The 16596-nt window shown below is 43.0% G+C and overlaps 1 protein-coding gene across 5 annotated transcripts in view; it reads right to left on the bottom strand.

Moving 5' to 3' along the window:
• Positions 1-1284: 1284 nt before the first annotated feature.
• LOC144668356 (SHC-transforming protein 1-like) overlaps positions 1285-16596 on the bottom strand; it is a 121007-nt gene continuing 105695 nt past the window's right edge. For all 5 annotated transcript variants that reach the window (XM_078530287.1, XM_078530286.1, XM_078530285.1 and 2 more), the window contains 2 exons: positions 5635-5900; positions 1285-2716 (listed from right to left, as the gene is read on the bottom strand). In XM_078530287.1, the coding sequence (XP_078386413.1) occupies positions 2600-2716; positions 5635-5900 (383 nt within the window). In that variant the 3' untranslated portion in view covers positions 1285-2599. The remainder of the gene's footprint in view (positions 2717-5634; positions 5901-16596) is intronic.

The raw sequence follows: 16596 nt of genomic DNA, 5'->3' as shown, positions 1-16596 counted from the left end.
GGGCGGCACCTAGATGTAGCACCCAAAAACGTAAGCATAAGGCACCTTAGGCACTTCTGTATTGACAGCATCCAGAAGAAAATCCTTACATTAAATTCAATAGCATGAAGACAAGAATAAACTTAAGCACAGCCCACAAACACGTGCCGGTCAACCAACACGGGCTTCTGTTGATTTAAATCCTGTTTGTATTGTGTCAAGGTGAAATTTCAATTTCATGATCAGCAACCTTTATTGAAACCTCAATTGCACAGAATGTAGGAAGTTGTGCAGGGTCCACATATCCCTCCAGATTTGCTGCACAGTGCAACAATTCCTCAGCAAAGCATGTTTTCAGTAGTGTAGCATTAATTATAGTGAAAGCTGCAAAGATTAATATTTCTTCCACCAGAGGGAGACACATTGTTGACAAATAGGGGAGAAAAATCTTTTGAAAATGTAGCTGTGAAGATAGCTTACTGTAGTTTCAGATGGTGACTCATCGCAACATTAAAGGCTCAAAGCAGTATTTCATATTAATTGTATTCATGGGCATCATTTGGGATTATTTCAGAGGAACAATTGCATTTCTGTTCAGGATTTTTACATCAAATTTATTATGCTATGAAATCTATCATAAAAATTGGAATAGGGATGAACTTACTGTGATAAAAACAAAAAGCTAAAAGCTACTGCGGATGCTGGAAATCCAAAACAAAAACAGAATTACCTGGAAAAACTCAGCAGGTCTGGCAGTATCGGTGGAGAAGAAATCAGTTAACGTTTCGAGCCTTCACGACCCTTCGGCAGAACTGAAGCATAGTTAGGAGAAAGGAGAAATATAAGCTGGTTTAAGGTGGGGGGGCAGGGGGAGAGAGAAGTTGAGGGTGTGGTGATTGTGGAGATAAGCAAGCAGTGATAGGAGCAGATAAACAAAAGACTTATCTCCACAATCACCACACCCTCAACTTCTCTCTCCCCCCGCCCCCCACCTTAAACCAGCTTATATTTCTCCTTTCTCCTAACTATGCTTCAGTTCTGCCGAAGGGTCGTGAAGGCTCGAAACATTAACTGATTTCTTCTCCACCGATGCTGCCAGACCTGCTGAGTTTTTCCAGGTAATTCTGTTTTTGTTATGAACTTACTGTGTACTAATGTATACATTGTATTAGTCCATTTACAATTTCTTTGACATTATAAAGTGAAACAGTTAAAATGTAAAAATTGGCTGAATAATTTAAAAAAAAGGCTGTTTACTATTTTGTACATTGCTCATTATTGAAAAAAACACAAAGCGTTATTAGGTAGCAGTGAATAAAATAACCTTTTATTCTTCACAAAAGTGCACAGCAGAGCTGCACAGAATTATTTACAAATGACACTGCAATTGAAGTCATGCACCATTTAAAATTTTTCAGCCTTAAAAATACTTCATTAACTGATTTGCTTTAATAAACTGTTTCAATTAGATGGAGTCATCATGCAACGGAAATATCTTGTATCCGTTCTTTGAAGTCTGGCACTAAGTCAGACTATGGCAGACATGGGAGAAGAACAGTAAAAGAAATCTCATAATCGTGCCATGTTTGATACAAGGATGAAAATAATCGTCACATTTATATTGTTCTTCAATGTGGAAACTCAGCCAAAAATATTACTCTGCTTCTGGAATTCTAATTTTCTCTTTGTTACCCTTCACAATATACAGCAAGCGGATACACTTATAGAATTAACAAGCCATATCCAAAATTATCCACTATTTATCATTTACAAAAAAGATTTGTCTGATCCTGCACAGTTTTTGTTTTCCTAACAGCTTCAGAACACTAGTAAATAACATAACTTGAATGTGAAAAATCAATTTTCCATTAGAAATATTTAACTGATTTATTTAATATGCATATGTAATTACACATATGTACGTGTATATATAATATATTTGTGATAAATCTTTTAATACTTCAAAAGAAAGAGAAACAGTAAAGCCCTGCATTGGTAAAGTGCTTTTCAAAGCAATAAGGGATTGATACTCAAAATGCAAATGGTCTTAGCACAGAGCAAAGCAATACTGAACTCCATTCCATTTCCTAAAGGTTTTTGCTTCCTAGAATTCTGGTGTAAAGGCAGTGAAACAGGTTTCAAACAAAAGCGGACCTGTATACAACAAATTAAACCATCTGTAAAAGAAAAGCTTCTTCATATGCTGTAATATCTCTTTAGAATCAAGGCACATTTTTATGGTCTGTAGCTCATTAGGATTGGCTTTTGCATGTTCTCAATGCCATTTGTGCTTAGAAATAAAGAAAACAAACATTCACACAGTATATGTGATTACTCTGTTGTTATTTCTTGATTTATGTTCCTAAAATATCATTATATACACTGATTCACGTTAAAGTTATTACTTTCTTCTAGCAAACACTTTAAGTCAGAAGTGCAAAGTGATTGTGATCATTGCAGCCTACAATGTCTTTTTTTACATTTTTAAAATTTCTTGAAAGGAACTACGCAGTCAGTCCATGGTTTCCCACTAATAAGACAGCTTTCTGAAATATTCTGGCAAGTGCAAATGGCTATATCCAAAAGCAAACTCCTTTGTCCAAGTTCCTTACTGTTTGTTTTAGACAGTTCTTTTAAGATAGAGTTCATTTCCTGATGAGATGATTGGCAGCTGGTTGTCCACATGGTAGCTGATCAAATGACTGACACTATCAAATATCCGGTCCTTTGTTCTCACCTTTACAGGGAAAAATAGGGAGGCAAAACACTTTTAAATAAAGTAAATTAAATTTAAGGATACATTTTAGTTTTCATTAAAACAATAAATTCTGCAATGCAAAGGATGCAAAATGCAGTGTTCCATGTTTAGATAATTAAAAACAATAAGATCAATACTGGTAAATATTGGACTGGGGGCATGGTATAAGTAAGCACATGAGGCACAGCTGTCAGTATGAGCTCTTTTCAATTTAATAATCAGTTCAATGATTATCTATGATTGGAAGCTTTTTTTGGGAAGAATCTGCGAAGGAAACAATAAACACCTTTATTGCTGCACATACACAGGAGGAAGCAAGACAGTTAAATAAGTGCCAAAGTTCCTATTACCTTCAAAATTATTTCTCGGTACTTGGGAGATTTTTTTTTTTGCTGCCTGCAATCATTTTCTCCAGTCTCTATGATCTCTGTCTGCATTTGGCAATCATTTCAGTTTCATTCTATAATAATTTTCTCACAGCACCTGACCTATTCATTGATGCCTTTAATATCATTTCTAAACTGCAGAATAGAGTTCACACCGCCTCAAATATTTTGCCTTAAGCTCTGTCGGCATAAGTCTGCATTAGACAGCAAAATTGGAATGAAAAGAAAGGTAACAGTTTAAAATTGGACCAAAGAAATAGAGAAATGCTTGTTTTGTTTTGTCTGAAAACTTTCCCTCAAAGCCCCTAATGCTGGGGTAAAGTCTCATGGGCTTGAGAAGCTTTTAAGTACAATTGGCCAACTCAAACTATCATCAGTGAATGCTAGCAGACTATTTGTCAATGCAGGTTTCCACAGCTTAACCCAAACCTATTCTCACCCAATCTCAGTACAGACAGACTTTCCATCAGGGATCACCAGGTAACGATCAGGAGTGGGAACCTTGGATGTTTTTTTCCTTCTTGGGCTAAGGTGGTGAGGTCAATTGCAGTGCCCCAGTGGCCCTCCCAACTGAGATAAGCTAACTCAGCACTGGCTTGGGACCAAATCTAGGACCTTTTGGTCTGTCTGAATGAGTGCCAGCTTGGTCAGTGTAGTTACACAGTAAGCCATCAGGGGAAGTTATGATTATGGGCTTAATGGAAAATCAGAAAGAACATTTTTACCATGGTGGAAAGAAATAAAGGAACTAAGTTAGGAAATAATACAATAGAAATGCAAAACAGTAAATTATTTAGTAATGCACTACACTTTTTAAAATAATAACAAAAGCCATGACAAACAGAATATATAGAGGAGGCACTCTACAGGAATGGCTGAACGTGGAATATTAAATACTTATATAGGTTAGTCTAAACATTTGTAAGACAGATTTATTGAATGAGTGTCAGACATTTCCAGGACTGAAAAATATTTTCATATTGCACTCCTTCTTAGAATATATTACTTTTTAAAACAGATTTTGGGAATTTTAAAAATAATTATATTTTTACTTATTTGAGGGTGGAAGGAAATTGTTGGAGCAAATAACTAAAGAGCTATAAGAGAATGAACATCTGAAACACTTAGGGCCACAACTTGCTTTTTTCCCTCTGAAAAATTTTTTTAAAAAGGTCAATTACAGAAAATACAAAATTAAAACTACAGGTGCGCATACTTTTCTTTTTAAATTGGTTGACAAACATTCAAATTGACAGCAACTGGGGCAGACTTGGGGAAGTCGCCACCCAGACCCCAGCCCAATCTGACCCAAACATACCCAACTTGACTCCCACTTGTAACCCCAATCTAACCAAGCTCCCACTAATGGCTCCTACTCAATATGATCCAAACCAACTCAAATTTGGAGACAACTGGAATTCTACTCTGTCAGCTTATACATTCAAATAAATGACCTAACAAGTCATTAAATAGCGGACCAGTACACAGTAAATTAAAACATTTGAAAAAAACCCTATCATCAAAAGAGTGTCCACTAAATCCATTAATCTTAATATATGGAGACACACATATGGAGAATAAATCAATTTTTTTTTCAATCAAGTTCTCATGCAGTCACGTGAACAACTTGTGGCTAACTTGTTACTAGAATTCTCATGCCATAGGCTCAGCCAATGTCAACAGCTCAGTATTTCAAACAGGGAAAAATGTGTGGCAGGGAATGAAATATACAAAAGAATAAGAAGGAATGTCAGAACTTATACGTGTAATCTTTTTGTTTCATATAGAGATGCCTAGGTGAAGTTTATACTGCAGGCGTCAAAATGCATCAACCATCAAGACCAATGAAAAGGTAGTGGTCATGACCTGCAGGTGACAGGATAGGGTTTTAAAAACTTGGAGACTGTGGCTATTTTAAGTATACATGAATCCTAGAGTTTCAGTGTGATAGCAAAACTTAGTTCACATAAAACTACAGGGACTGAACTTTCTCTGCCATTAAGTTTTACAAAGCATTACTATTCAGCTGTGTTTATTTTTATTAAACATAAATAAAAGGATAGAGAAGTAGTCAGCAATAATATAATAATTAAAAATGTAGTAAGGAAAAGAAAACTTTGATTAAAAACACACACAAAAAAAAAATCGAAGGTAAGGGTTTGGATTGAGATTTTCATAGCTCCAGGAACAGTGTTAGTGAAAGCACACGTACCCTGTCCATGGTCTTTTTGCTGCAGTTATGCAAATTGTTAAGGTGCTTCCTTCATCAACAATGTTGGCTACGAATTGGCAAGAAATTAACAATTCATAATAACAAGCTAACTTGAATTTATGATCGGAATATTTCAATGCTTGCATGATAGAGCAAAACATGTTTACTCAAAACCTCTGCAGCAGTTAGCTTGCCAAAATGAAATGGGTATGTATGACATTTAGATACTTTAGTAATTGTTTAATAAAAAAAAATTCAAAAATAAAAAAGCAAGTTGCTTCTGCACCCTTAAATCTTACCATGCCTTCAGGGTCCACCAGTAGCAAGTGCTTAGCTTGTCCTCCCTGCAGCCCAGTCAGGACATATTGGTCTGGTGTGGTCATGCTTTCCCGCACCAGAAAGTCACCATCTTTTATCAGCAGCCTCTCAGCTTCCTGCCTGCTCATCCTTCCACGGTACCAGATTTCCTTCATCAGCTGCGCCCTCATGGAAGACAGGGTAGTGGGCAATGGAACAGCTGTAGAGTTGTTGACTGTTGCACTGCTCTGAGCAACATCAGCATGTTCTATGATCAGAATCACAGTTTGGAAAATTATACTGCGCAGTCACGCTTATTTACTACAAAAAGACTAAAACTGAGAATGATAAAAATTATTCAATTTAACACAGGCAGAGGACAAGTAGCGTACATCACATATATCAAACATTAGTCTTGGAATGTATCTGTAATTACACTGTATTTCATCATCGCAGTACTTTTGCAGTTCCTTTACCAATTTTATGTACTTTTCTAACGATGGTAACTCATGGTGGCACTTGATTCCCCAGAAGCCATCAACTTTCTGGAACCCCACTATCATGACCATTTTCCAGGTGTAAGCCTGGGCAGTGACATTTTTAGGATATTTAACAATGGCAGGCAAGACAAGAGATCAGAGCCAAGTCTAATTGTGGCCTCACCTGACACAGTAACAGGTCAGTGATCAGGTTGACAGCTATGGCTGAGTTTTCCCTCCCCAGCCCAAGGATGCCCAACACCAACTAAAGCGTCTCCAGTAATGCCTTGTTGTGTTGGGCTAACTCAGGACAGACCAGCAAGTAAATCTGTGAACTTTGCAAAATTTATGGCTAAGTCCCATACTATATTGTCCATTGAGCCATCAGCAGGACACTCTAAACAAATTTTTAAATCAAATATTAATAGTGTAGGGATTATTTTGTACTGTTTTTAAGCATATCAATTTTGAGATGTTCATATCATGTTAAAGCATTATTCAATACATGAAAGCCCATTTTTATGTTTAATGTAATAACGCCACAATGCATGTCCAAAAGCTGCTGGCAAATGCCTCTGAAGACTGTTCAGATAATTACATATTGCGGCACAAGAGTTCAGAACCACATTTAGTTGCCTTCAACAATAGTTACGTTACTTATGCCACTGTTAAGTAGCTTGCCCTTAAGATTATTTTTTTCCCTAAATCACAACCAGAGGCTTCATGTCTGGTGATATGAAAATAAGTGGCCGTTCAGGTTTTCTTAAGTTTGGAACTTTAACCTTTGTGATTTCATGAAAACGGGTACTGAGTGACAACAACGTGTTACCTACCACAGCGAGCAGTGGAGGCTAGGTCATCGAATATTGTTATGGCCAGTTGAGAAGGGTGAAGTAGCTCCCCTTTGTTCAACCTCCTCAGTTGGTCACAACAAAGGTTTACATTTCTTTTACATGAGGATATGCCTTTTCTAAATCAGAATGTATTTAACATTTTAAGCTGTGAGCAATAAGGAGCCAATCCAACAAAGCTTCCTTGAGTCAAAGAAAAAGCAAATTTATTAACCACTAAACCCAAGAAAAATAATAAAAATGCAACATCAAGCATCCAGCCCTCACACAATCCATTCAGGCCCACACACACACACGGCCAAAATTTTCCATTTGGTGGGTGGGCGGAGCAGCTGCTGACGCGGACAGGCGCAGACCCGATTGCCGCCCACGATCGGGGCTGGCCGCCATTTTGGGCGGGCGGGCCAATTAAGGCCTGCCCAGCACATTCCCAACTCCCGTGGGGAGCGGGAGTGTGAACTTTGTGGTGGGTGTGTATAGACCGCCGGGTCCAATGGCGACCCAGCAGTCTGTTTAAAAGAAGGCCTGGCAGCCTCCTGTGGCCAGCTGCAGGTCGTACCCCGGGGGGGGGGTCTGCTCAGCAGGCCAATGTTGGGGGAAGGGCAGAGAAGGAGGGCAGCCTGCAGGGTAGGCCAGCGGGGGAGACCCAATGTCCCCCTCGCTTTTCTGATGATTGCCTTGCTGCCCTTGTGGAGGAGATGACAGCACGGTGGGACGTGCTGGTTCCCCAGGACGGGAGGAGGAGGCCCCCCCACGTGACGAAGTGTGCCTGGGAGGAGGCGGCAGAGGTGGTGAGCTCCCGTGACATGGTGCGGCGCACCTGGATCCAGTGCCATAAGCGCTTCAATGATTCATTGCACTCTGGAAGGGTGAGTACAATGTTGATGTTGGGCATTTAACCCAGCAGGTAGCTTTAGCCTTTGAGGCCCCCCCCCACAACCAAAGTCTTACTGTCGTGACTGCATTGAATCATGTTGGGCATTTCTTGTACGCCGGGTGGGCAAGCAGATAGTGCCCATGCTTACAGCAGCCTCAGTGATTCATGAGGAGGTGGGTTCTCCCCGGCACCATGCGTTGGTCTTAGTCGCACATGACTAGTCTGGGGGGCAGCCTGCAGGAGATACAGCTCGGCGCATACTCAGAGCTCCAACACATGTCCTATTCACGGTGATGAGATTGTGGAAGGGGAGCCTCAAGGTCTCGTGGCCAAGAGCCATCTGCTGCCCTCGGCGCCACACCTAGTGCGCCTCTTTGCCATGGGAGATAAGACCGTGTGTTTCTTAAAGTGATGGACGCAGAATGTGTCCAAGGTGGCCATTGAGGGGTGGGGGGGGGGCGGTTGGGAGCAGTCGTACTATATTTTTGTGACTGATCAGCAGTAGCGTGGAGAGGAGGCACTGGAGGTCTGATATGGGCCACTGTGGTTGTGCACGTGCAGATGACTATGCTTCGCTTGGTGTCCGTGGTGGAGGAGTCCATGCGGAGCATGAGTGATGCCATGAGCCTCATGTCAGAGCGTCAGATTCCTCCATGGGGAGAGTGGTGACTCTCCTGGAGAGGGTCTTCCAGCAGAACAACCAGCTTCTCCTGGGGTTACGCTCGGACCTGCAAGCCCAGTGTAGTGCCGGTGGCCATAGCTGGTCATTGGCAATGTGGGAGATGGTCTGGGCACCGTTTCCTGGTTCGGTGCCCATCCATCTACGGTGAGCAGGGAGGTCTGAAGCAACCTCACGTAGGTGCAGCAGCTGCCTGTCGTCTCTGCGGGCTCCTCTCAGGGCGCTCCGGATGAGGGCAGCAGCTCCTCCACCCCTCTGCTAGTGACCGTTGCATCCGCTGAGGCTGCGGCAACTGGGGAGATGCCAGCTGTGGCACTGGCCACTCCCTCCCAGGCGGGGCCAGCACAGGCTCCACGGGCCAGAGGACATCAAGGTCAACGGGACAGCAGAGTCAGCAGGCTGGCTCAGAAGCCACTCCGAGCAATGGGGCGGCACCAAGACGTATCATCCGTAAACGTAAGCATAAGGCACGTTAGGCACACCACGGGTTTCTCACTGGTACTTTTGTGTTGGTCCGAGATTAGGGAATTATTATTTCTTGCTGTCGTAAAAACGTTTTGCTTTCATTTTGTTGGACCATATGATGGATGAAATTAAATCCAGATGTGTTACCTTGGCTGAGGGTGGCTCCTTTGTGCTGCATTTGTATGTTTTACATACATGTCATGAGTTTTTGAGTGGACATTGAGGTTTATGTCCAAAGCCCTTAGTTGCAGCTGATGAAATGGCAGATGTAGCATTTAAGTGCCATGTATGGAAGTGCCAGGCAAGGCTGGTCCTCCTGATCCATTTGTGTGGAGTTAGCTGAAGGTTCGTTGGATTAAAGTCTCCTGGGTGTCCCTGCCTCCTTGGTGTAATGCCGAGTCAGCGTTCGGCCCCTCATCATTGACCTGTGCTTCTTCATCCTCCGAATCAGTGCTGGACTCATCATGTGCAACTACATCCCCTGTGTTGACATCTTCATCATCCACTGCGTCCCCCCCTTTCCTGCGCAAGATTGTGCAGGGCGCAGCATGCTACCACCATCACCAAGTCACGATCTGGGGGGTACTGGAGTGCACCCCCTGAGCGGTCCAGGCATTGGAAGCGCATCTTGAGAAGACCAATGGCTCTCTCTGCCACAGCCCTTGTGGTGCCCTGGCTCCTATTGTAGCGCTGCTCAGCTTCTGTTCTTGGATGGTGGAGAGGCATCATGAGCCACCTTCTGAGGGGATAGCCCTTGTCACCCAGCAGCCATCCATCCAGCCAAGCCGGAGCACTGAAGAACCCCGGCACCTGGGAACGTCTGAGGATGTAGGCGTCGTGGGAGCTGCCTGGGTAACTTGCACAGACTTGTAGAATCTGCATCCTGTGATCACACACTATCTGTATGTTCATGGAGTGGAAGCCCTTCCTGTTGACGAAGGCACCGGGCTCATCTGCTGGCGCCTTGATGGCCACATGTGTGCAGTCTATAGCACCCTGGACACAGGGGAAGCCAGCAATGGCCGCGAAGCCTCTGGCTCGCTGTGCCTGACTTGCCTGGTCACAGCGGAAGTGGATGAAGGTCAACGCAAGCCTGAACAGAGCGTCTGTGACCTGCTTGACAAGTGTGGACAGCTGATTGGGAGACACCGCAAAGATCACCCACCGAGCCCTGGAAGGAGCCAGAGGCATAGAAGTGGAGGGCAACTGTGACCTTCAGAGCCGCTGGCATGGGAGTGTCCGCCCACACAGTTAGGAGAGATCTCAGGGCCAATCATCTGACAGATATAGTTGACTGTCTTCCTTGACAGTCGGAGCCTCCTTCGGTACTGCACCTCAGTCATAGAGGTAGCTGCTTCGCCGCCTGTATACCCTGGCAGCAGGATAGTGGCATCTTCTGCAGCCCTTTCCATCTTGGAACATCTCTTGGCCCTGCGCCCCTTGTGCCTGCGCCTGTACTCCCAAAGGTGACTCCCTTGGAGGCTGATTGTCCAGTCCTGGCCTCCTCCTTATTCTAGCCCTCCCTCCTCAGGGGAGCTGTCTCCATGTCAGAACCCATACTCAGGATAAAGGGAGGCCTCCGGAAAGCTGCAGGCCCGATAAAGATTCCTGACTGAAGGTTCAAAAGGACAGAGAAAGCTGCTGGAATTCGTTCTGAACTGCTACAGATCACACAGGCAAGTTTAAAAAAACTTTCTGCAATAAATACTCACAAACCAGACTGACAACCCCACTGAGCCCACTGTCCCGCCCTTGGATGAGTTTTATTAAAAAGTCGCTTACCCGCCTGCCCATTGCGCCCGTGCGCTGAGCCTGAATTGCCGGTTTAAGGGCCTTAACTAGTCCGTTAATTAATGGTGGATGCGCGTCACACTTCATCGTGCGTCCGCCCAACAAAATATCGCAATGGCGCACGGTGACGGGATGCTCACCCGACATCACTGCGCATTATTTTACGCGCTGCTGTGTGGGGCCGGGCCCCCCCGTACGTCACCCAGAAAATTCTGCCCCAGGTATCAGAAATAAGGGGAGTTAGAGTCTAAAAAAAAGGTAACAAAATATACGGTTAAGTGTCCTTTGATTGTCCTTGAGGCATAGATTTTAAATGCTGTAGTCAATTTAGGTTAGCTGGTTTCTTGGATGCGGTCAGATGTAGAAAATGTTGCAATTATTACAAGATCTTGGTTCGCTGGTTGGCTTCTTGTAGAGCTGGCTTCTCAAACTGGTTGACAAGCTTATTCCAAAAAAGAGAGAGGGAGAGAGAACGGGGCCTTCAGCCTGTTTCCTCTGCTGAAGACTTTCTTCACACCGCTTATGTCACTTGCAATCTCTCCAAAGTGGCTGCCTGCCTTGCCTTGTTTCAATATCCAGTACTTTGCATTTTTAATGTCTCTTCCTCAGACAGTTATGAATTTCATTGGGTGCCTGGATTACAGGAAATGTCTCTCTCTTGACATTCCTCCGAGGGGGATTTGTTTGTTTCTCACCTTCGCCTTGGAATGTGGGTTTGTTACGCAGTTTGCTCTGTCTCAGTTCAGATTGCAAAATTCCCAGTCAGTTGAAAGTTGACAAATCATATTTTCAAAACTAAAGGGGCATAGCCTCGTGACACCTCTCCATCACAAAAAAAAGTTGACACTTATTTCATTGCTAGGTGTAAAAACACAAAACAAAACACAATAACACATTCACTTCCATTCACACCCTAAACCTTGTTCTGGATTCTCCCATCAGTTCTAACTGGATCTCTAAGTTCTGGACAGGATGTCCACATTCATATTTGATTTCCCTACAATGTGGATGATTTTTTAGGTGATACGGTTGGAGAAACAAACTCCAAAAGAATAGCCTTGGCATTCTAAGTTTTGAATTTCTCCACAAGGGTTGTGGTTGAAATAGATTGTGGTCTCTCTGTATCCATTTTGTACATATATCTCAAAGTGTTTGAGAACCAGTAATATATCTGGAGTTTCTTTTTCTACTGTGGAATACCATTTCTGATGTTTGTTCAGTTTTTTGGAGAAGTACCCAATTGGTCTCTCTATTCCTGATTTATCCTCTTAGAGGAGGACAGGCCCTACCCTGAGGTCACTAGCATCGATGGCTACTTTAAATACTTGATTAAAGTCTGGATCTTCTAGCACTGGTTCGTTTATTAAAATGGCATTTAGTTTCTTGAAAATTGTCTGGCATTTCTCGGTCCATACTACTTTTGTTTTCTCTGTAGTGGGTTTGTCAGTGGGCCAGCTACAGTGCTGAAGTTTGGGACAAACTTGTGGTAGAACCCATACATTGTGGGGATGGGAAACTGGACTACTGCTTGTACCTTTGCAGCTCTGGGCAGTACTTGTCCTCGACCACCCATGTGTCCTAGGTAGGTCACCTGAGCCTTAGTGAACCCTCTCTTTGCGAGATTGACCACAAGGTCAGCTAACTGTATTTTCTGGAAGAGGGTTTCCAGTTCCTTCAAGAGAGTTTCCCAGGTGTCACTGTACACTAGGAAGTCATCTAGGTGCACTATACAATTGGATAAGTCCGCCACTACCTGGTTCATCAGCCTTTGTAAGGCGGCTGGGGCATTTCGGGAGTCCAAATGGCATGAGTCAACAATGGTATAACCCATCCAGAGTCACGAAGATGGAGATTTCCTTCGTATGGGTGGTCAAGGGAACATGCCAGTATCCCTTGAGTAAAGCTATCTTTGTAACGTAGGCTGCGTTACCTATTCTATGTATACAGTTTCCAGGCACGGAATTGGGTAGAATTCAGCGCTGGTATCAGGTAGGAGTCAGCATTGGTCACTGCATTAACCTTTCGGTAGTCAGTGCAGAGCCTTGTGGAGCCATCCGGCTTGGACACGAGCACAGCTGGGGAGCTCCAGCTGTTGCTAGGCTCCATTAGTTGGTGCTCCAGCATGTAGTTAATCTCCTCCCAAACCTGGGCCAGCTTTTCTGGACCTAGATGGCAGGGATGTTGCCTTATGAGAGGGGCCTCTCCCACACCTACATCACATAGAGCTAAAGTAGTGCAGCCTGGCTTGTCTCTACAGATGTTTTTAAATGCAGTGAGCAGACTTATCAAGTCTCCTTGCTATTCTGTATTTAGGTGGGTGAATATGGTGCCCAATTTCACTAGAAATTCTGTTTTAGCTTGCTGGACAATAGGGGCTTCAATGTGGGCCTCACCCATGTCTTCCTCCAATTCATCCTCACTGTTCCTCTCGCCCAGGTCTGTTGTTAATGGACAGATCATGACCTGCTTGTTTTCTTCTTGGCTGTGATATTGTTTTATCATGTTGTCGCGACACAGTCTTTGCTTTTTCCTGCAGCCTGTGGCAGCCATTGTTTCAATATCCAGTACTTTGCATTTTTAATGTCTCTTCCTTAGACAGTTACAAATTTCAATGGGTGTCTGAATTATAGGAAATGCCTCTCTCTTCACACTCCCCTGAGGGTGACTTGTTTCTTTCTCATCTTCACCTCAGAATGTGACCTTGCATTTTTAAGCAGTCTGCTCTATTTAAGTTCAGATTGCAAAGTTTCCAGTTAGTTGAAAGTTGAAAAATCATATTGTCAAAAATAAAGAGGCATAGCCTCATGACAATATATTTAAAGCTGAGTTAGATTTTTGATCTATAATGGGCCTCAAGAGTTATGGGCAGACAGGCAGGGAAGTGAGTTAAGGCCACAATCAGATCCAGCCATGAATGGCAGAGCAGGCTCGATGGGCCAAATGGCCTACTTCTATTTCATATGTTCTTATGAGTGCTAGAAATATGTCCTTTTGATGCTTCTTAAACAGAAAGTGGTCCTTATTCCTTGATTTTACTATGGACCACAGGCTACATGTTGAGAGTTGCAATTCAAAGTTAAAATTAGTGGGCTGACAGCAGAGGCACTGATATCTAATGTGCTCATCTGTTCAAACCATATGTTGAGTTAATTTGTTGAAAATTAACAGAAAACAATAGACATAAAATCATATTATAGGTAAGCACAACTTTCAGAAAAAAAACGATCACATTGTTTAATATATATATATATATATATATCAGATAAAACAAAAATCCTGCAGTGCTAATGATTGAAACTCAGGAATGGCTGGTTTCCAGTTCAGAGGTTTCAGCAAATGCTCGCTTGTAAATGAGATGCTTCATCTGCACTAAGCAGATGATCTAATTTAATGTCTTAATTTCCATCTGGACCCTGCAGAGCAAGGGTTCTATTAACATAGTTTATTGTAAATGCGATAGCCACTTCCGGTGGGGATAGTCATACATCACAAGGACAAACTGTAGACAAGTCACAACATTACAAAAACTGCTGCATTTTCAACATTGTATTCTCCTTCATTGAAAAGGTCTGTTGATCGGTAAATATGATGCAGTCCTTTTACTGTAAAATTGTATAATTCAATACATTTTCAAACAGCATGAAAAAGTCAGCAAATGTGACAAATTTGTTGTCCTCTGATGCTTGTGCACCAGGTAGAAAATTAGAATTTGGAGTATACTTAATTGAACATCTGTGATACAATTATTAATAGTAAGTCATTTTGGTCATGGAAGACTAACTTATTGCTGTGAGTTACATGGATATCAAGAATTACTCTCTGCTTCTGAAACACAGTCATTAGAACCATTATCCCTACCATACAAATACATATGTCCGTCCCAGTATTCAGCTCAATCTGCTTCCCCGTGAGCTCGTGAGCGATCCATACCTTTCCCTTCATCACGTAGGCTGCTGCTCCCCATCCGCCTTATACTTGCAATAAGACAAAGTGCGCTGTTTGCAGTGGGACCTACTGTAGTATTCTGAACGTCAGTCAAATATATACACTACTGGAGCTGGTATTCAGAATTCTTTCATCGCCCTATTGCTTTAGAACTCTTATAAAAGAGCAATATCAGGGCCAGAATGTTGCCGTCGGCATGCGGGGGTGGGCCCGACACGCCGACGCGTAAAGTGACGCGAGATGACGTCGAGCATGTGTCCCGATGTCATCGCACAACATTTTGATATTGCGTCTGGCGGGCGCGCGCTGGGAGTGGTTGCGCCCCTGCCGAACTGTCAGGGGCCTATTAAGGCCATTAAGAAAGTAATTTATGTCATTAGCAACGCTGCCCGTCCAACCTTAAAGTTGGCAAGCAGGCGAAAAGCCCAAGCGGCCTTCGCGTTTTCTAGGAAACCTCATCCACGGGTGGGATGAAGTTTCCTGAAGGTTTTATAAAATTAATAAATAAGGCTGGTAAACTCGACAAACATGTCTCAGCTCATGTGACACTATCACATGAGAGGACATGTTTAAATAATTTTTTACTTGATTTTTTTCACTTGATTTTTAAAAACTTTCATTGTCTATTCAATCTCCCTGAGGCAGGGTCAGGATAAAGAGGGTAAGGGTCAGGAGAATGAAAGTAGATGAGACATTTTTAACTATACTGAGGGAGGCTTTATATAACAAGGGTTACAAATCTTAGATGAATTAGATGGTTTCAGGGATTATGAGATAGAACTCCTACATCTCTATGAGACATGGAGACAGTAGAAGGAGCTCAGAGGGATGGAGAAGACAGAAGACCATCAAGATATATAGTTGGTTACCATTCACCCCAGGTACTCCTACGGTCCCATGTTCACCTTTCTCCATAACAACTGAGGCAAAAAATACCGACTAAACATTTGTGCCATATTTGTCTCCCCTTGTGAAACAGGACCCTGTTCATTAATCACATTCAAAGGGCAGTGGTACATGTAAGCTGGATAATGCATCATTCTTCCTTTAAGGTTCAGCTTCTATCTTAAGTGTAACAGTTGTAACCAAAGTGTGACGTTGCAATTAAAGGTGTCTCTGTATTGTGTGTTCAGATTTTGTCAGGGGCTACTTTTTAAATTCTTCCACGGTTTGTGGGCATCGCTGGCTAGGTCAGCATATAATACCCATCCCTAATTGCCCTCAAGGAGGAGGTTGTGAGGCGCCTTCTTGAGCTGCTGCAGACCTTGTGATGTAAGTACACGCTCAGCGCTGTTAGGAAGGGAGTTCCAGGATTTTGATGCAGCGACAATGAAGGAACAGCAATACATTTCCAAATCAGGATGGTGTGTGGCTTGGAGGGCAACTTGCTGATGCATCTACTGCCCTCATCCTGCAAGATGGTAGAGGTGGTGGGTTTGGAAGGTGCTGTTGAAGAAGCCTTGATGATTTGCTGCAGAGAATCTTATGGACGGCACACACTGCTGCTACTGTGTTGATGGTGGAGGGAGTGAATGTTTAAGGTGGTGGATGGGGTGCCAATCAAGTGGGCTGCTGGATGGTGTCAAGTTTCTTGACTGTTGAAGCTGCACTCAGCCAGGCAAATGGAGAGTATTCCATCACACTCCTGACTTGGGCCTTGTAGATGGAGGACAGGTTTTAGGGAGTCAGGTGGTGAGTTATGGTTGAGTTTTGCAGATGTCTGAAAAATACTGCAGGGGTTAATTCTTCTCCACATATTGTGATAGATTAACCAAGTAGTGGAGAACCTTCCTTTTAAATTGAAAATATATAACTAGAAAAGTTGATTTTTAGTTCTGATTTTAGATTTTCAGACAACTACCATCAGGTTAACCTGC

The sequence above is a fragment of the Cetorhinus maximus genome, chromosome 26 (assembly GCF_964194155.1).
Source record: "Cetorhinus maximus chromosome 26, sCetMax3.hap1.1, whole genome shotgun sequence".
NCBI classification, from domain to species: domain Eukaryota; kingdom Metazoa; phylum Chordata; class Chondrichthyes; order Lamniformes; family Cetorhinidae; genus Cetorhinus; species Cetorhinus maximus.
This window is presented reverse-complemented; position numbering and strand designations above follow the sequence as displayed.